The following is a 20654-nucleotide window of genomic DNA, read 5'->3' as shown; positions in this document are numbered from 1 at the left end:
TCACACATTGGGGCCTGTTGGGGGGTGGTGGGAGGGGAGAGGGGGGAGAGTTAGCATTAGGAGATATAATTTTATCTAATACTGTTGTATCTTTGTGTTTCCTGTTTCCTCTACCAGAAACTTTTTCTTCTCCCTCTTTCTACTTAGAAGACTCAACCTCACTGTATTCAGGTAAGTATCAAATTATATTGTAATTATTTGTCTCCACTAACCACAAAATGAGTTTCTCAAGGGCAAAAGGCTGTGTCATATTCACTATTGTATTAAAAAAATTTGCATAATGTCCAAAAACCAACAGACATCAACAAATAGTATAATAATGGCAAAAATCTTATCAGTTCATAGTGAGAGCAACTTCTGGAAAGCATTTGGCTAGAACTGGTTGGAATTAAAAAGAGAATAGTGCCATCTCCTGGCAGGGAAAGCAAAATGCTCTTAAAGGATGGAGGCCGGCCCGGTGGCTCCAGCACTTTGGGAGGCCAAGGCAGGCGGATCACTTGAGGCCAGGAATTCAAGACCAGCCTGGCCAACAAGACAAAACCCTGTCTCTACCAAAAGTACAAAAATTAGCCAGGTGTGGTGGCACACACCTGTAATTCCAGCTACCAGGGAGGCTGAGGCATGAGAATCACTTGAACCCAGGAGGCGGAGGTTGTAGTGAGCTGAGATCCCGCTACTGCACTCCAGCCTGGGTGACAGAGTGAGGTACTGTTTCAAAAAAAAGGGAGGGGGAAAGTGGACAAACCTCATGTCAAGGGCATGAGTGGCCTCCCAGCCACTCACAAGACTGGCAACTCAGCCTGCTGCCCACACTAGCACAGCCCAAGGTCACAGTGGAGAATATGTCTCTCCAATGTCCAATGTCTAGCTAGCCTTTTACTGAAAGCGGTCATAACAGAATCACAGGTGACTAGTTCTACAGCTATTATATGAATGGTCCTCAGAAGCAGAATGAAAATGTCCATGGTAATTAACAAAAATATGTAAACAAGCTATCTGACCCAGAGTCATCCACTAAAAGGACCATGCGAGTGTGTGTAAAGGGAAAGGCTCTGAGATAGTTAAAAACTGGGCTGGGTGCGGTGGCTCACACCTGTAATCCCAGCACTTTGGGAGGCCAAGGCAAGCTGATCACGAGGTCAGGAGTTCGAGACCAGCCTGGTCAACATGGCAAAACCCCGTCTCTACTAAAACTACAAAAAACTAGTCGGGCATGGTGGTGCAAGCCTGTAGTCCCAGCTACTCAGGAGGCTGAGGGAGGAGACTCGCTTGAACCCTGGAGGCGGAGGTTGCAGTGAGCCCGGATTGCACCACTGCACTCCAGCCTGGGTGACAGAGCAAGACTCTGTCTCAAAAAAAAAACCAAAAAACAAAAAAAACAAAAAAACTGTACACAGCAGACACGATCAGAAAGGCTGGTCTTCTGAAGGACTCCAGAGACATCGATCATCTTCTCTGGATGAGTGCCGCCATTTCTTCCACTTTTTCTTTCTGTAAAGAGATTTCTTTTCCTCCTACTCCTCTCCCTACTTTCTCTCTGAGACAAGCATACTGGTCAGGCTAGGCCTTTATCTACCCCAACCCACACTTCAGTTCTTCCTAAAATATTCAAGGAGAACATTCACTGCCAGCTTTGTACTACTAATATTCTAGCCCTACTAATTTTCTCACAATCTTATGAACATGTAAATTGACTTACATAAGATGACTTATGAAAATGCCTTTTTATAAGTCATAACTGAAAGGCTGCTTTGAGTAGCCTTTGTTACTTGCCCTTTGAGTGTCTGCTTTGTGGGCTACCCCCGAGTATTTTCTGAAGCTCAGGCACAGAATCTGCACTATTCTGGACATTATACTGCGAGGGGACTCTATTCTCCATGCCTGGCTTTATGGGAATTGGACAATTTTGGAAGTATCGTCTAACAACAGAATAGGAACTTACTGAAGAGCCTCATACCCTGACCTCTATTTTGTGGCACACTAGTTTATCAGCTATCCACTCCTCTTTTGAACCTAATGAAAAAAATACCTTCCGTGAGTTCCTCTCCCTTTAACTCCTGTGCTTTATACCATTTTCCACTTTCAGCAGTCAGTCACTTACCCCAAGAATCTCTACATATTCATAGATCTGGGCTTCTAGAAAAGCAATGTCTTTGTTCCTCTCAGTGTCTCTGAGAAAAAGAAACAAGCTGTATCACTCAAGAATTCTCTCATCCATTGCTTTGTTCCTTATATCTGGGAACATTTATTGCAAAACTGCATTAAAAATTATAAGCACATGAAAAATACCATGCTATGAAAGCAAATGCTTTGTTCATCTCAGGACTCTATTGACAAATACTGAGGGTATTTTTCAGAATGCATGGAGGCGTCCTCTATGACCTCACCTAGAAGATGAAGGACATATCAAGACTGCTTACATTGCTATCATTATAATCTACAAAGGAAATGTGGTATGTAAGAGCAAGCTCTGCAGCAGGTAGACCTAGGCCCAAATCCTGACTCTGCTACTTAGAACTATGAGAGAGTGGACACATTCCAAAACTTTTCTGAGTCCTTATCTGCAAAAACTCAGGATAACAACTAATTTTCTGGGTTGTTGTGAGAATTAGAAAAAAAAGTACATTAAGAAAATACTGGGTCAGACATGGTGGCTCATGCCTGTAATCCCAGCATTTTGGGAGGATGAGGCTGGTGATCACTTGAGGTTGGGAGTTTGTGACTAGCCTCACCAACACGGTGAAACCCTCTCTACTAAAAATACAAAAATTAGCTGGGCGCGGTGGCTCATGCCTGTAATCCCACCACTTTGGGAGGCTGAGGCGGGTGGATCACATGAGGTCAGGAGTTCATGACCAGCCTGGCCAACACGGTGAAACCCCGTCTCTACTAAAAATACAAAAACTAGCCATGCATGGTGGCGCATGCTGGTAATCCCACCTACTTGGAAGAGTGAGGCAAGAGAATCGCTTGAACCAGGGAGGTGGAGGTTGCAGCGAGCTGAGATTGCGCCACTGCACTCCAACCTGGGCGACAGAGCAAGACTCTGTCTCAAACAAAAAAACAAAAAGCACACAAAAATTAGCCAGTGTGGTGTTGCATATCTGTAATCCCAGCTACTCGGGAGGCTGAGGCAAGAGAATCACCTGAACCCAGAAGGCAGAGGTTGCAGTGAGCCGAGATTGTGCTACTGCACTCCAGCCTGGGCAACAGAGCGAGACTCCATCTCAAAAAAGAAAAAAAAAACCACCCTGGGTCAGGCGCAGTGGCTCACACCTATAATCCCAGCACTTTGGGAGGCCAAGGCGGGTGGATCACTTAAGCTCAGGAGTTGCAGACCAGCCTGGCCAACATGATGAACCCCCATCTCTACTAACAATACAAAAAATCAGCCATGTGTGGTGGTGTGTGCCTGTAGTCCCAGCTACTCAGGAGGCTGAGGCAGGAAAATCCTTTGAACCCAGGAGGTGGACGTTCCAGCCAGTAAGCTGAGATTGCACCACTGCACTCCAGCTTGGGTGACAGAGTGAGACTCTGTCTCAAAAAAAAAAAAAAGAAAAAAAGAAAATACCTTGTCTAAGTATGTAGCTAAAGAATTAGATTCAACTTTACCAAAAATAAGCTTAGAAAAATAGTTCTTGAACCTATTTAGCCTTTTAGCCTCTATAACCTATTAAAGGTGCCAAGAACACGGTTTCAAACTTAGAAACTTGACGTGCTCTCAATCAGATGAATACAGACGGTCCTTTGTTTATATTAACAGTGATAGTATTCTCTATTAGTAGAGAGAAAGAGCAGACTGGATCTCTGTCGACCAATAACGGGGATAAAGCAGGCTTTAAAGTCTCCACTGTGGTTAAAAATTCTGCATGGGAATAACATTTAAAAGCCACAAGCAGAGTGCTACCCCAGCCACTCACCGCTTGGTGCCCTTTGACTTGGGATTTTTGGCAAACAAAGAGGTATCAAGTGACTCCAGGGACTTTCCTTTGGTGCTGAATAGTCTCTGGGCTCGCTCTTCTAGGGTCCTAAGGAGACAGGATGGCAAAGGATTTCAGGATTACTTTACCACAGAGGCTCGCTTGTTTTTGCAGTGTGGAGCAACAGAAAAAAAATGGAATCAGAGCTACTTAGAAGACTGTGCAAACACATAGCAAACTGAATAGTTTTGATAGAAAAACCATTCCTTACCCGCCACATTTCAAGCCTAAAGCTAAGAGAGCAGATTTCAATCTGTCCAAACCCAGAGAGGCCAACTCCTGTACAAAGAAGGGAAAAATTACAATATTACATTAACAGATTTTTGGGAAACCCCAAATGCAGGACAGAGGGTGGGTGTTCCTGAGGCTGTGGCAGGACCACACATTTCATAGCCAATCTGACAGTAAGTCTAAACTCTCCAGAGGACTGAATCTGTAATTATCTTCAGACTTAACCATACTGGTAGTGTTCCATTTACTTTACTTTACTACAGCTTAATGTAGTTAGAATGATTATTTCAGTTTCCCAAGTAGTAATTTTTTTCTTTTTACTTTGCTACTTTGTAGATGCTTGATCCCAAGAAATAGTGCCTTATCACAACACAACCATGGTATTAAAGACAGCAGAGCAGTCTTTAAAGACAGAAAAATAGACAGGAAGAACAGTACTACTGCTGAAGGAAACATACCTCCCAGGAGGAGAATGCAGAGAGGTCAAGATGGGCTCCAGCATGGGTCAGAGCACTGCTTGTCTCTTTCTGGAAAGAACAATATGGTATTTATTAAGATCCAGGTTTAGGCCAGGCGTGGTGGCTCACACCTGTAATTTCAGCACTTTGGGAGGTCTAGATGGGTGAATTGCTTGAGTTCAGGAGTTAGAGACCAGTCAGAGCAACATGGTGAAATCCCATCTCTACAAAAAAAACCACATGAATTAGCTGGGCATGGTGGCATGTGCCTGTGGTCCCAGCTACTCAGGAGTCCAAGGCAGGAAGATCTCTTGAGCCCAGGAGGTTGAGGCTGCAGCAGTGAGGTATGATCATGCCACTACACTCCAGACTAGAAGCCAGATGGAGACTTTGTCTCCCAAAAAACAAAACGAAGCAAAACAAAACAAACAAACCACCAGGTTTAGGATCAAGGTAAGGTTGATCCACATTCTCTCCCTGGAGAGTTCAGGAAAAACTCATGTTTATCCCCAGAAGTGAGAATGTAGATTTCTAACATATGATCTGATAAGCTCTTGGTCGGCAGGAACCACATAACAGTAATGATGTGATTGGTGAAAATCTGGGCACAGTCAAAGGCAAGTAGACCCTGACAGTCTTGCTCCAAATTAGACACAAGAAAAACCTCACATACGGCCGGGTGTGATGGCTCATGCCTGTAATCCCAGCACTTTGGGAGGCTGAGGTGGGCAGACCACCTGAGCTCAGGAGTTTGAGGCCAGTCTGACAAATAGGGAGAAACCCCGTCTCCACTAAAAGCACAGAATTAGCTGGGTGTGGTGGCGGGTGCCTGTAATACCAGCTATTCGAGAGGCTGAGGCAGGAGAATCGCTTGAACCCAGGAGGCGGAGGTTGAGGTGAGCCAAGATCCTGCCATTGTACTCCAGCCTGGGCAACAAGAGTGAAACTCCGTCTCTAAAAAAAAAAAAAGAAAACAAAAAAACAAACAAACAAAAAAACATAGCATACTTGGCAGGAATACCTCATTGTCACAAGTGATACCAAGGAATTGATACCTAACGCCCTGAAGTGGAAGCTCAAGATAAAGGAAAATAATTACTTCAATTCCTTGGCATGTCCACCATTCACACCCCACTGAAGCTCACCGGCCATCCAGGAAAGGTTCCATTCTCCCATTTCTTCTCGAACTCAGCCTGAATCTTCCCAAAAAGTTCATTCTGATCTTGGAGAGGCTTCACTCTATCTGTGTAATCCTGAAGGTACTCGAGCAGCATCTCTAGGTATCTACAGAGGAACATACAATGCAGAGAAAGCAAAAAGGGTTTCTATTTTTGCTATCTTGTTATTCCCTGTAGAATATATAGTACTTATAATTCTAGTAACGCTATCTTTTTAATGCTTTTTTTTTTTTTTTTGAAACGGACTTTCGTTCTTCTTGCCCAGGCTGGAGTGCAATGGCATGATCTCAGCTCACCACAACCTCCGCCTCCCAGGTTCAAGTGATTCTCCTGCCTCAGCCTCCCGAGTAGCTGGGATTACAGGCATGCGCCACCACGCCCGGCTAATTTTGTATTTTTTTTTTTTTGAGACAGAGTCTCGCTCTGTCGCCCAGGATGGAATGCAGTGGCACAATCTCGGCTCACTGCAAGCTCTGCCTCCCAGGTTCACGCCATTCTCCTGCCTCAGCCTCCCAAGTAGCTAGGACTACAGGCGCCCGCCACCACGCCCAGCTAATTTTTTTGTAGTTTTAGTAGAGACGGGGTTTCACCGTGTTAGCCAGGATGGTCTCGATCTCCTGACCTCGTGATCCGCCCGCCTCGGCCTCCCAAAGTGCTGGGATTACAGGTGTGAGCCACCGCGCCCGGCTAATTTTGTATTTTTTTTTTTTTTGAGACGGAGTCCCTCAGTCGCCCAGGCTGGAGTGCAGTGGCGCGATCTCAGCTCACTGCAAGCTTCGCCTCCCGGGTTCAGGCCATTCTCCTGCCTCAGCCTCCCAAGTAGCTGGGACCACAGGTGCCTGCCACCACGCCCGGCTAATTTTTTGCATTTTTAGTAGAGACGGGGTTTCACCATGTTAGCCAGGGACGGTCTCGATCTCCTGACCTTGTGATCTGCCTGCCTCGGCCTCCCAAAGTGCTGGGATTACAGGCGTGAGCCACCGCGCCTGGCCTAATTTTGTGTTTTTAATAGAGACTGTTTCTCCACATTGGTCAGGCTGGTCGTCGCGAACTCCTGACCTCAGGTGATCCGCCTGTCTTGGCCTCCCAAAGTGCTGGGATTACAGGTGTGGGCTACCGTGCCCGGCCAATACTCATTTTTAAATGAACTTAGAATGGACATTTTTCCCAACATGTCATTTTCATTCTGACCTTTCCCACCTCCTTTTATTCTCATAAAATGATGCTAAATACTAAGGTCTTAATTACCTCACATAATACAAGATTTCAGTAAAAAGAAAAGGAGAAAAAGAGGGGAAATTAAGGGTATAAAATCACTAATCAGGGGAGTAATCAACAAAAACATAAATTTTTCACTTATACATCACACCTAAGCATCTCACTTCAATCACAATCTGAGAAAGTCTAATTTTTTCCCATAAAACTCCGAAAACACAGAAGTCCCAGAGTGGGAGAGTTCCTTCTATAATGAGACAAAATTAAGAACAGTATGGGCATATGATAGAACATGTGTCCACAGACACACCTTTGTCCACATCCAGAGTATTGCAAAGGTTTTAAAACCACATCATTCATAACCCCATCCTCCAATGAACCTGGAAGTACGCCTTCATGTATGCATTCCAGGCAACAAATTCAGAACTTCACCCTCAAAAACTTCACATTATCTTCTAATCAAATCCAAGAAAGACCTAGAAGCTATTAATGCCTACCTCTTATACTCTGCATTCTTCCTTTCTTTAGGAATGTCAAATAATTGGTCAAAGATGGACAAGTATGTGATATAATCCAGCTTCTTCAAAGAGGAAAGAAATGATAAGAAATTTAGTTAGGTATTTATACTGTAACAACTTACAATATAATCTCCAATAAGTGAGATCGACATTGAATGTTTTCTAACAAAGTAACAAGGGCTGGCTAATTTTTGTTTTTTTTCTGCTTTCCCATCATTCAATCCTACTACAATTGGAGTGTTAATTTCACTGGACTGAAGGAAAATATCAGACATAAATAACTTTAAAAAATAAACATCAAGTTAATGAACATTAAACTAAAAGAAACATTTGTCGATTATTACCTCACGCTAGGGTCTTGGTTAAAGACTCTGACATCCTAAAACAAGGTCCTCAAAGGTGCCATTTGTTCACGCAAGTAACTACTTATTGAGCATCTTTGTACCAAGTATGGGGTACAGAAGACAACAAAACAGGCAAGGGACCTGACTTGCCCACATGGAACTTGAAGTTTGGTCACTGCACTTCTGGAACATTTCCTCACAACTCCATGAGGAATTTAATCACGTATTTCCTTGTGATCCTTTTGAGATTTGCCATATTAAAGCTCATCTCGTCCTAAGCTATTTTTTTTTTTTTTTTTTGAGACAGAGTTTGGCTCTTACTGCCCAAACTGGAGTACAATGGCATGATCTTGGCTCACTGCAACCTCCACCTCCCAGGTTCAAGCGATTCTCCTCTGCCTCAGCCTCCTGAGTAGCTGGGATTATAGGCATGCGCCACCACGTCTGGCTAATTTTTTCTATTTTTAGTAGAGACAGGGTTTCTGCATGTTGGTCAGGCTGGTCTTGAACACCCGACCTCAGGTGATCCACTTGCCTTGGCCTACCAAAGTGCTGGGGTTACAGGTGTGAGCCACTGCACCCGGCCCCTGATAAGCTATTTTTAAACATCTTTAAGAAAAGACATTAAATAGCTTTTTGCTGACAGAAAGATCACGTCGTTGTGTCTTTCATGTACCTAGTATTGTTTGTGTCTAAACCAGGGACACCTAGAAGAAAACATAAATCTGGGTGGGCACAGTGGCTCATGCCTGTAATCCCAAGGCTTTGAGAAGCTGAGGCAGGAGGATTGATTGAGTTCAAGAGTCCAAGACCAGCCTGGAACAACATGGTGAAACCCTATTTCTTTTTGTTTTTTTTTTTTGGAGACAGAGTCTGGCTCTGTCGCCTAGGCCGGAGTATAGTGGCACCATCTTGGCTCATTGTAAGCTCCGCCTCTCGGGCTCACGACAATTCTCCCACCTCAGCCTCCTGAGTAGCTGGGACTACAGGCGCCCACCACCACGCCCGGCTAATTTTTTGTAGTTTTAGTAGAGATGGGGTTTCACCACGTTAGCCAGGATGGTCTCCAACTCCTGACCTCGTGATCCGCCCACCTCGGCCTCCCAAAGTGCTGGGATTACAGGTGTGAGCCACCGCACCCGGCCGGTGAAACCCTATTTCTACAAAAAAAATTTTTTTTGGATGGAGTTTTGCTCTTGTTGCTCAGGCTGGAGTGCAATGGTGCAATCTCGGCTCACCGCAACCTCCGCCTCCTGGGTTCAAGCAATTCTCCTGCCTCAGTCTCCTGAGTAGCTAGGATTACAGGCATGCGCCACCATGCCCAGCTAATTTTGTATTTTTAGTAGAGACAGGGTTTCTCCACGTTGGTCAGGCTGGTCTTGAACTCCCGACCCCAGGTGATCTGCCTGCCTTGGCCTACCAAAGTGCTGGGATTATAGGCGTGAGCGACTGTGTCCGGCCAGGAAAATGGTATTTATTAAAAAAAAAAAAAAAAAATTTTAAAGAAATCTTATGTAAGGCTGGGTGCAATGGCTCACGTCTATAATCCCAACACTTTGTGAGGCCAAGGCAGGCGGATTGCTTGAGCTCAGAAGTTTGAGACTAGCCTTGGCAACATGGCAAAACTCCATCTCTACACAAAATACAAAAAACTAGCTGGGCATGGTGGCACACGCCTGTAGTCCCAAGTACTTGGTGGGGCTGAGGCGGGATCCATCACTTGAGTCCAGGAGGTCTAGGATACAGTGAGCCAAGATCATGCCACTGCACTCCAGCCTGGGTGACAAAATGAGACCCTGTCTCAAAAAAAAAAAAAAAAAAAAAAAAAAAAAGATTTATTTTGGCAAAGGTAAAATACGCTTGTTGTATTGATAATGGGCTGGGTACAGTGGCTCATGCCTGTAATCCCAACACTGTGGGAGGCTGAGACAAGAGGATCACTTGAGGTGAAGAGTTTGTGGCCAGCCTGGGCAACACTGCAAGACCCCATCTTTACAAAAAATACAAAAATTAGCCAAGTGTGGTGGTGGTATGCACCTGTATCCTCAATTACTCAGAAGGCTAAGGTGGGAGGATCACTTGAGCCCAGAAGTTGAGGTTACAGTGAGCAACGATCACACCATGGTAAGACCTCATCTCAAAAATAAAAAAATAAAATGTATTAATAAATAAATATGCTTGTTTTCACTGTAGAAAACTTCATTTTGAATAGTATTTCATTCCAAGAAAGCATATCACCTCTTTAATATTTACATAACAGTTTTAAAACACAAGGAAGACACTTTACAATGGCTTCATGTCTACTAGTCCCAGTCTAGTGTCCTGACTTACTTGGAGAATCAGAACCTCTCTGCCCTTTCCCAGGTCTTACCTCAGATGCCTTCAGGTTAATGTACTTGAGGTAACAGTCATGGAGATCGAGATAACGACCATATCCCTCTTCATCTGTGAACTCCACTAAGTCTGAGGGAATCAGATACATCAATGATTCAGTTTATACACACCACTCTCTTAGACTTACCTTTTCAAATGGACTGCTTGTTCCTAGTTTCCTGAGGCAGCACTTCACCCAAATGTCCTCCCTTTGCTCACAATATAACCTCCAATAAGTTAAATGAGATCAAAAGTGAGTGTTCTCTTACAAGGTAACAAGGGCTCACTCATTTTAGTATTGTGAACTAAAGTGAACAATCCTTGGCTTTCCAAGCCAGTAAATTTGAGGTAGAACAAAATGAACATTGTGCACCCAAGACCAATTTAGGATGTCACTCTAGCCCAGAAACCAGCAAAGACAAAACCAGCAAGAAATCCTGGCTATAAATATATCTGAGGCCATGGCTGCAAATCTGAGCTGTAATTAACCTGTACTTTTGCTGGTGCCGAATGAAATTTTCACCTCTACTTACTTTGTGCCTCTTCACTCGGATTCTCTCGAGCCTTCAGGAGCTCCTCAAATTCCACTGACATTGGCACACAGATCTGAGGGGAAAAGTAAAAGCTCAGGTGGATTTTTCTTTTTTGAGACGGACTCTGCTCTGTTGCCCAGGCTGGAGTGCACTGGCACAATCTTGGCTCACTGCAACCTCTACTTCCCAGGTTCAAGCGATTCTCCTGCTTTGGCCACCCGAGTAGCTGGGACTACAGGCACGCACCACCATGGTTGGCTAATTCTTGTATTTTTAGTGGAGACAGGGTTTTGCCATGTTGCCCAGGCTGGTCTTAAACTCCTAAGCTCAAGTGATCTGCCCAGCTTGGTCTCCCAAAGTGCTGGGATTACAGGCATGAACCATTGTGCCCGACCTCAGGTGGATTTTTCAATGTAAAAGTTGCAAGATCACAGAAATGAAATACACAGAAAGTTGGACTTCTGATGATTTATTTGGCCTTGATTTTTCACTAGGAACCTACTACTGTTCTCCAATTACCTTGTTTTTCTCCACTTTTTTGTATTGTTTGAGTAAAACTCACTAAAGTAACATATGCTCACAAAACCTCAAAAGTCCACCTTTATTAATTCTCCTGAGAACAGGTAACCACTGTTAACAGAGCTTTTGCTATGCCAGTGGTTCCCAAACTTTGCTGCATATTAGAATCACCCGGGGAGGGTTTTTAAAATCCTGATGCACCTGATACCAATTAAATCAAAGGAAGGCAGGTATCAGTACATTTTAAAGATCCCCAGGTGGCTCAAATATGCACAAAGTTTGGAAAACAGTGCTCTATATATTTAAACATATGTATTTGTATAAGTATATTCATGCCTGCATACATTTTTATTTTTATTTTTTAGCATAAAAGACTTGCTTCTGACACTTAGTGTATCTTGGGCATCCTTCTAACCAGTTATTTAAGCATTTATTCCTCGTTACATTTTGACCATGGCTGGAATAAGGTTAACACATCAGAATGGTACTCATTTATTCTCTCTTGGTTAGCAGAAGACCTCATTCTCTATTCTCCAAGGGGGCTATGTGTGTGAGGATCCCTTCGTTTACCTCCACACTATGTACTGCAATAAACAGCCTCTATTTTTTTGCTGTTTTTAATCTCTTCCTTTTTCCCTGTGCTCCTTCAAATAAGTATGCTTCTTTATCTTCCCCAATACCCTCCTGTTTCTCCCCTTCTTTTTCCTACCAGTTTTTTTTTTTTTTTTTTTGATGGAGTCTTGCTCTGTTGCCCAGGGTGGAGTGCAGTGGCGTGATCTCAGCTCACTGCAACCTCCATGTCCTGGGTTCAAGCGATTCTCCTGCCTCAGCCTCACAAGAAGCTGGGATCACAGGCGTGCACCACTAAGCCCAGCTAATTTTTGTTTTTAGTAGAGACGGGTTTCACCACGTTGGCCAGGCTGGTCTCAAACTCTTGACTTTGTGATCTGCCTGCCTCAGCCTCCCAAAGTGCTGGAATTACAGGCGTGAGCCACTGAACCCGGCTGCTACCAGCCTTTCAAATGCATGTTCCATACTCCATACTTCTACTTCCCCATTACCCATCTTTACCTTGTGACCAGATTTCCATTCCTACTACTTTAATGAAATAGCAATCCTGGCAGTTATCAATCAATAAGCTGACACCATGACTACCTTTCTGAAACTCTCTTTTGCTTAACTTCTGTAAGGCAATACCACCTGGAGTGGTCATGTGACCTTTCTGATGGACGCCTTCCCAGGCCCTTTTTCTCTTAACTACCTTATTATAAGTGAGCTCCAGGGTATATGAGGGCTAGGCGCGGTGGCTCACGCCTGTAATCCCAGCACTTTGGGAGGCCGAGATGGGCGGATTATGAGGTCAGGAGATCGAGACTATCCTGGCTAACATGGTGAAACCCTGTCTCTACTAAAAAATACACAAAATTAGCCAGGCGTGGTGGCGGGCACCTGTAGTCCCAGCTACTCAGGAGGCTGAGGCAGGAGAATGGCGTGAACTCGGGAGGTGGAGTTTGCAGAAAGCCGAAATCACGCCACTGCACTCCAGCCTGGGCGACAGAGCGAGATTCCATCTCAAAAAAGAAAAAAAAAAAGACAGAGTTAGGAGCATAATTTATTGGGGGGAGTAATTTCTGTGAAAGATAAAAAGGAGGAGAAAGCAGAATTAGGCCAGGATAGCCTAGACCACAATGTAGATCGGACAAAATCTTAACCCACCCAATGGGGAGCTGTGGAGCAAAGATTACTCATCAGAGGAGTCTCACAGTGGACCAAATTGCTGGGCCCTAGTACCCATACTGTGCTCAGTCACTGGCCGGGAGCTGCCCACGAAATGTGGCCTTGGCTTTTTTTTGAGATGAAAGCTCACTCTTGTCCCTCAGGATGGAGTGCGATGGCGCAATCTCAGCTCACTGCAACCTCCGTCTCCCAGGTTCAAGTGATTCTCTTGCCTCAGCCTCCCAAGTAGCTGGGATTACAGGCGCATGCCACCATGCCTGGCTAATTTTTGCATTTTTAGTAGAGATGGGGTTTCACTATGTTCGTCAGGCTGGTCTCGAACTCCCGACCTCAGGTGATCCGCCGACCTCGGCCTCCCAAAGTGCTGGGATTACAGGTGTAAGCCACCATGCCCGGCCGGCCTTGGCTTAAAAGCTGAGGGAGATGCTGAAAACAGTGCAGTTGTAGGATGTCAGCTAACTATGGTCCTTGCACCTAAATGGCAAGTTCTTTCTTGAAGTGCATCTGAATAGTACATGTCGTTTCCTTTATACCTTTCCTTTAGTATGCTTTAAAGATAGGTCTGGACAAAATACTTTTCGGAGGACATACCTCATTTGGGTGCTTCCGGTGGAATTCCTTTATTTGCTTGAGTCTATTATAGAATTCAGCAAACTCATTGGGTCCTGAAATGGCATTGAGCTCCTCCTTTCGTAATCTGCAATTTCAGGAAAATTTCAAAGATAGAGCACAAAGTCAGTCCTTTAACCATGGCTCCTCAGAAGCACTAACTCTTAGATTAGCTGTGACTGTCACTTACCCATCCTTATCATCATACAAATCCCTCAGGTTCCCACTGACCTCCATATACCTCTGAAAGGCAAATACAAAACCATCAGAACGAGGCAATTTGCACAAATGTAGAGCTAAGCAAACAACAAGGGCTCTCCGGTCAAAGCCCAGGGCAATCTCAAGAGATATGGACATGGTCTTAAGAGTTCTGTGCTTCCTAGTACCTTTAATAGCCCTGTTTCCTGGTTAGTTTTTCAATAGCCCTTTAACAGCCCTGATTCCTGGTTAGTTTTTTAAGCAGGTCGATTGGAACATTACCTAAATGGTAACATTTAAGGGGTGGCTCCTATTTTTACATACCACCGATGCCTAACTTTCCCTGTAACAGACTCACCCTCTTTGGCTAAACACTAGCTCCCACCTAACATCCTTAAAGATAAAGATGATATTCACTATTTCAAAAAGCTTGACTGAGGAGTAGACAGGCTAAATAAACATTACATAGGATTCCTTTGTAGTCAAAATATACTAATTTAGGATGGTACAGGTACATAGTCCCTCCTCCAAAACTTTTAGGACCAGATTTGTTTCAGAATTTGGAATTTTTAAGTTCAGAAAAGGTATCACATATTATGTAACATCCCTAGTGGAATCTGGAGCACACAGTTCTGCCATAAACCTTATACCTTATTTACTAAGTGGGATAAATTAAAGACCATAAAAAGCCTATCACAGGTTCAGGCCAGTAAACCTGTCAAGTGAGATCAGGTCCGATTTTGACACCAAATAATCACCCAAGGGGAAAAAAAGAAAATCCTTGGTTTTCAGAGTATTTTGGGGCTGAGGGCTTGTAATCTGATCATCTCCTGCAAATCAGAAGGTCCAAGTAGGTCTTTTATTCCTTTTTAAACAGGTTTCAAACGTACCCAAGAGTAAGGAACGTAGTAAAATGAACCTCCATTTACTCATCACCCTGTTTAAAAATTTAAATAGCATCTTGTTTTTCTTTTTTTTTTTTTTTGGAGACGGAGTCTCGCTCTGTCACCCAGGCTGGAGTGCAGTGGCCGGATCTCAGCTCACTGCAAGCTCCGCCTCCCGGGTTCACGCCATTCTCCTGCCTCAGCCTCCCAAGTAGCTGGGACTACAGGCGCCGCCACCTCGCCTGGCTAGTTTTTTGTATTTTTTAGTAGAGACGGGGTTTCACCGTGTCAGCCAGGATGGTCTCCATCTCCTGACCTCGTGATCCGCCCGTCTCGGCCTCCCAAAGTGCTGGGATTACAGGCTTGAGCCACCGCGCCCGGCCTGTTTTTCTTTTAAGTAATAAATTGAACTACTACCAGACAAATGCAGTTTAGTAGTCCAAAACGCTTTAAAGCAGTATCCTGGGAGAAAAACACTAATATACGGTATACACATATATATATGTGTGTGTGTGTATATATATATTTATATATATGTGTGTGTGTGTGTGTGTATATATATATATATTTTAAGGCAAGGATTGTAGCTATGCACCTGAGTCATGGACTCCTCATAACTATTGTTTGCACATCCAAGGGATACAGGATGCTGTAAGAACGGACACGTGTAAGCCGGGCGCGGTGGCTCTCGCCTGGAATCCCAGCACTTTGGGAGGCCAAGGTAGGTGGATCACGAGGTCAGGAGTTTGAGACCAGCCTGACCAACATGGTGAAACTCTGTCTCTACTAAAAATACAAAAATTAGCCGGGCGTGGTGGCGAGCGCCTGTAATCCCAACTACTCCGGAGGCTGAGGCAGGAGAATCGCTTGAACCCGGGAGTTGGATGTTGCAGGGAGCCGAGACCGCGCCTGGGCAACAGAGCGAGACTCCGTCTCAAAAGAAAAAAAAAAGGGGCACCTTTCCGATTAATGAAGAATGCGTAAGCGTTCCCCATTCAGAGAACTGAGGAAGCACCCTTAGTTCGGCAGCCTGTGGACATCTGTCCAGGCAGAGAGCCCGCGATTGGCCAATCCGGTTACCTATGGCCAGTGCTCATGCTGAGATCCCGCACTTCACTTCCCCTCTCTTTTCCCGCCCTCGCCAACCCAAAGAGTGACAGACAGCTGGGCACTCACATCTTGCATGGCCCGAGTGCGGTGATCAGAATTGATCTGGTCCCGGAGCTGAAAAAGCAAACGGTGACACAAACGCCGTTAGCTTGCGTTCTGGAACAGAAAAGGCCGCCTGAGGGCGGAGCTTACCCGCTCAGGTTTTACCCGCTCAGGTTTTAGCAGCTGAGGAAGAAAGGCCTCTGGGGCTCTGGACCCCAGGAGGAGGTTACCAAGACCGGAGCTCGGAGAGGGAGCCCCGGAGGAGGCAGGAGCCGGAGTGCGGGGAGGCGCTGAGGGCCAAAGCAAGCTCTCAGAGGTCAAACACGGGATTGAGGCCCATGCCCCTGCCGCAGCCCCTGCTCAGGCCCAACTCACCGTGGACTTCTTAGTGAGCATCTCTTTAGCCATGACGTCCATGAGCCGTTCCTTCTCCTCATGATAGCGCCGCTGCTGCTCCAGTATTGTCTCCATCTTCCCTTAGCCGCAGCCTCCCAATTCAGACCACCTACACGGCCGGAAGCAACTCCTGCCGCCCGGCGCGCCTGAGTCCCCACGTTGTGCATCCAGCTGCATCAAAGTTCCGCGAGTGCCGGAAGTGCCCGGGGACTTAGGAAAACATGAGCACCACAAGGAAGGCCAGTCTGTGTTATAGAGATGGCAACAGTGCCCCCTGCTGGTGGGAGGTGTGGTGGAGCGATGCCGAGAGGTTTGCAGATACCTCCAGGGGGCATAGGAAAACCCAAGAGCCGGAGGTTCAGCGGACCGCTTCCTGGGGCTTGCTGGGGCCGGCTGGGCGGGCAGGTACACTGTGGGGACTGCGCGAGCAGTTGGAGTGCGGGTGGGAGATGGGAAACCAGAACTTGAGGACGCAGCTTTCAGCGTAAATTATGAGAACGTTTTCTGCTTCTCTGGACTTCAGCACCTTTCTCAGTAAAATGGGAATAGTGGGGTTTTGCTGGTGGTGGTTTTAAAGAAATTCACATGTGAGGCTGGGCGCGGTAGCTCACGCCTGTAATTCAGCACTTTGGGAGGCCGAGGCGGGCGGATCACTTGAGGTCAGGGGTTCGAGACCAGCCTTGCCAACATGGTGAAACCCCGTCTTTACTAAAAACAAACAAACAAAAATTAGCCGGGCGTGGTGGCACACACCTGTAGTCTCAGCTACTCCGGAGGCTGAGGCAGGAGAATCTCTTGAACCTGGGAAGCAGAGATTGCAGTGAGCTGAGATCGTGCCACTGCACTCCAGCCTGGGCAACAGAATGAGACTCAGTCTCAAAAAAAAAAAAAAAAAAAAAAAAAAAGGAAGAAAGAAATTCACGTGTAGAAACGACTTGTCTATCGGCAGGGAATATGTTAAATAAAATACTGTGCATACAACGAGGTCAGGAGATCAAGACCATCCTGTCTAACATGGTGAAACCCCGTCTCTATTAAAAATACAAAAAATTAGCCAGGCATGGTGGCACACGCCTGTAGTCACAGCTACTCGGGAGGCTGAGGCAGGAGAATCGCTTGAATCCAGGAGGCAGACATTGCAGTGAGCTGAGATCAAGCCACTGCACTCCAGCCTGGGCGACAGAGACAGACTCCTTCTCAAAAAAAGTAAAATAAAATAAAATACTGTGCATCCAAGCAGTGGAACACCAGCTGTGAAATGCTATACAGCCTTAAAAAAAAAAAAAAGAGATTGTGTCTATATATCTTCACTTGTAGGTAGAGAAATGCAAACATGTCCATGTGTTCACATGTTCACGGTGGCATTATTCATAATAGACAAAAACTGGATGCAACCCAAGAGTCCATTAACTGGCAAATGGATAAAGTGTGGTATATCCATACAGTACAATGGAACATTATCCTGCAATAAATGAATACTACAATGATGAACCATGAAAGCATCATGCTAAGTGAAAGAAGCCAGATAGAAAAACAACAGTGTATGTTCAGATAAAATGTCCAGAACGGTGTTAAAAGAAAAACACTGGTGCTCACTATGGCAGCACATATACTAAAATTGGAACCATACAGAGATTAGCATAGCCCCTGCGAAACAAAAAAACCAAACCCAAAACACCGGTTACAGCTTGGCCTTTGCCTTATTTGAACACGGTTTGCATAGTTTGCCATTTGATTGGCCAAAACTCGGTGATTGGCAAAGGGTAGGCTATGGTCTGTTTACAATTCCATTTAGGTTATAGTTCACGATATACAGAGAAACCTTTAGGCTAAATTTAAAATATGTAAGGAGGCAGCTTTAGGCTAAACTTGATTTAACAAAGGCAAATCTATGGAGGCAGAAAGTATATGAGTGGTTGCTTGTGACCGGCGGAGAGATTGGAAGTGATTACAAATGCGCACAAGGAATCCATTTTGGACAGATAGCAATGTTCTAAAATTGGATTGAATACAGTTGCATAACTCTATTCACTTTACTAAAATTAATTGCACTGTACTGTTAAAATGGGTGAATTTTATGGTATATAAATTATACTTCAATAAAACTGTTAAAAACTCTGTATGAACTCACATGGAGAGATGGCCACACAAACTGAAAAAAGCTAGATGCACAAGTGTGTATAAAAATAGATGTGCAAAGAGATTATTTCTGTAAGGATATCCAAGTAGCAGTAAACAGTGGTTGTTCCTGAGCAGACAGCCTTGGAGATCTGATATGGGAGATTTTTCTTTGTATACACCCCAAGCACAGCATGAAAAGTTATTTTTAAAAACACTTTTTCAATTTAAAAATTAATTTAAAACTGAAAATATAGGCCGGGCGCCGGTGGCTCACGCCTGTAATCCCTGCACTTTGGGAGGCCGAGGCGGGCGGATCACGAGGTCAGGAGATCGAGACCATCCTGGCTAACACGGTGAAACCCCGTCTCTACTAAAAAATACAAAAAATTAGCCGGGCACGGTGGCGGGCGCCTGTAGTCCCAGCTACTCGGGAGGCTGAGGCAGGAGAATGGCACGAACCCGGGAGCGGAGCTTGCAGTGAGCCGAGATGGTGCCACTGCACTCCAACCTGGGCGACAGAGTGAAGACTCTGCCTCAAAAAAAAAAAAAAAAAAAAAAAAAAACTGAAAATACATATGTGCACATTTATGTTTAACAAAAAAGAATGAGGACATAATACATCACATTATTGGTAATTTACCTATTGTTCACTTTTTTCTTTTTCTTTTTTGGATAGGGTCTCTCTCTGTTGCCCCAGGCTGGAGTACAGTGGCATAATCATGGCTCACTGCAGCCTCCACCCCTGGGGCGCCCACAGGTGGGGGCCACCACCCTGGTTAATTTTCTTTTTCCCCACGCAACAAAAGCCACATTTAAAGTTTTGTTTTGGGAGTCTCGCTCTGTCGCCAGACTGGAGTGCTGGGGCATGATCTCAACTCACGGCAACCTCCACCTCCCGTGTTCAGACGATTCTCCTGCCTCAGCCTCCTGAGTAGCTGGGATTACAGGCGCATGCCATCACACCTGGCTTATTTTTGTATTTTTAGTAGAGACGGGGTTTTGCTCTGTTGGCCAGGCTGGTCTTGAACTCCTGACCTCAGGGTGATCTGCATGCCTTGGCCTCCCAAAATGCTGGGATTACAGGTGTGAGCCACTGCACCCAGTCAAGAAATTTTTTTTTTTTTTTTTTTTTTTGAGACAGGGTCTTGCTGTGTCATCCAAGCTGGAATGCAGTAGCACGATCTTGGCTCACTGCAACCTCCGCCTCCTGGGTTCAAGCATTCTGCCTCAGTCTCCCTAGTAGCTGGGATTACAGGTGTGTGGCACCATGCCCAGCTACTTTTTGTATTTTTAGTAGGGATAGGGTTTTGCTGTGTTGGCCAGGCTGGTCTTGAACTTCTGACCTCAGGGTGATCCGCCCACCTTGGCCTCCCAAAATGCTGGAATTACAGGCATGAGCCACCACACCAGGCCGAGGTTTTTATGTTTTTTGAGACAGGGTCTTGCCAAGCTGGAGTGCAGTAGCATGATCTTAGCTCACTGCAGCCTCGACCTCCTGGGCTAAAGCTATCCTCCCACTTCAGCCTCCTGAGTAGCTGGGACTATAAGTGCGCGCCACTACACCCTCCTAGTTTTTGTGTTTTTTGTAGAGACAGGGTTTTTTGCCATGTTGCCCAGGCTGGTCTCAAACTCCTGGACTCAAGCGATCTTCCTGCCTTGGCCTCCCAAAATGCTGGGATTATAGGCATGAGTCACCAGACCCGCTGTAAATTTTTTTTTTTTTTTTTTTTTTTTTTTTACTAGAGATGAGGTCTCACTGTGGTGCCCAGGCTGGTCTGCAACTCCTGAGCTCAAGCAATCCTCCTGCCTTGGCCTCCCAAAGTGCTGTGATTACAGGCGTGAGCCACTGCACCCAGCCCAATTTGTCTACAATAAACATGAATTACTTTTTGTTTCTAAAAGTTTGAAAACAGGCTGGGTGCGGTGGCTCACGCCTGTAATCCCAGCACTTTGGGAGGCCAAGCTGGGAATTTCGCTTAAAGCCAGGAGTTCTAGAACAGTCTGGGCAACATAGCGAGACCTCATCTCTACAAAAAAATAAGAAAATTAGCTGGGCTTGCTGGCACTTGCCTGTACTCTCAGCTACATGGGAGGCTGAGGCAGGAGGATCACTTGAGCCCAGGGGTTCGAGGTTATAGTGAGCTATGATCATGCCACTGTACTCCAAGCCTGGGTGACACGGTCTCAAAAAAGAAAAAAAAATGTTTG

The 20654-nt window shown here is 45.3% G+C and overlaps 1 protein-coding gene and 1 pseudogene across 1 annotated transcript in view; one reads left to right on the top strand and one right to left on the bottom strand.

The window, feature by feature from the left end:
- The window catches only part of SF3A3 (splicing factor 3a subunit 3), a 30961-nt gene extending 13741 nt beyond the window's left edge, over positions 1-17220 (bottom strand). The window contains exons 1-12 of the mRNA XM_037997330.2: positions 16305-17220; positions 15954-16001; positions 13886-13938; positions 13678-13783; positions 10831-10903; positions 10296-10387; positions 7560-7642; positions 5815-5953; positions 4670-4738; positions 4192-4259; positions 3921-4028; positions 2102-2171 (exon numbers count right to left, since the gene is read on the bottom strand). Coding sequence (XP_037853258.1) covers positions 2102-2171; positions 3921-4028; positions 4192-4259; positions 4670-4738; positions 5815-5953; positions 7560-7642; positions 10296-10387; positions 10831-10903; positions 13678-13783; positions 13886-13938; positions 15954-16001; positions 16305-16400 — 1005 coding nt within the window. The 5' untranslated portion in view covers positions 16401-17220. The remainder of the gene's footprint in view (positions 1-2101; positions 2172-3920; positions 4029-4191; positions 4260-4669; positions 4739-5814; positions 5954-7559; positions 7643-10295; positions 10388-10830; positions 10904-13677; positions 13784-13885; positions 13939-15953; positions 16002-16304) is intronic.
- A 693-nt stretch (positions 17221-17913) lies between these two features.
- Positions 17914-18009, top strand: LOC119626320 (U6 spliceosomal RNA; annotated as a pseudogene).
- The last annotated feature ends 2645 nt before the right edge of the window (positions 18010-20654 follow it).

Source organism: Chlorocebus sabaeus, chromosome 20 (genome assembly GCF_047675955.1).
Source record: "Chlorocebus sabaeus isolate Y175 chromosome 20, mChlSab1.0.hap1, whole genome shotgun sequence".
Taxonomy (NCBI): Eukaryota; Metazoa; Chordata; class Mammalia; order Primates; family Cercopithecidae; genus Chlorocebus; species Chlorocebus sabaeus.
Note: the sequence above shows the minus strand (reverse complement) of the source record. Positions and strands in the feature narration are given on the sequence as shown.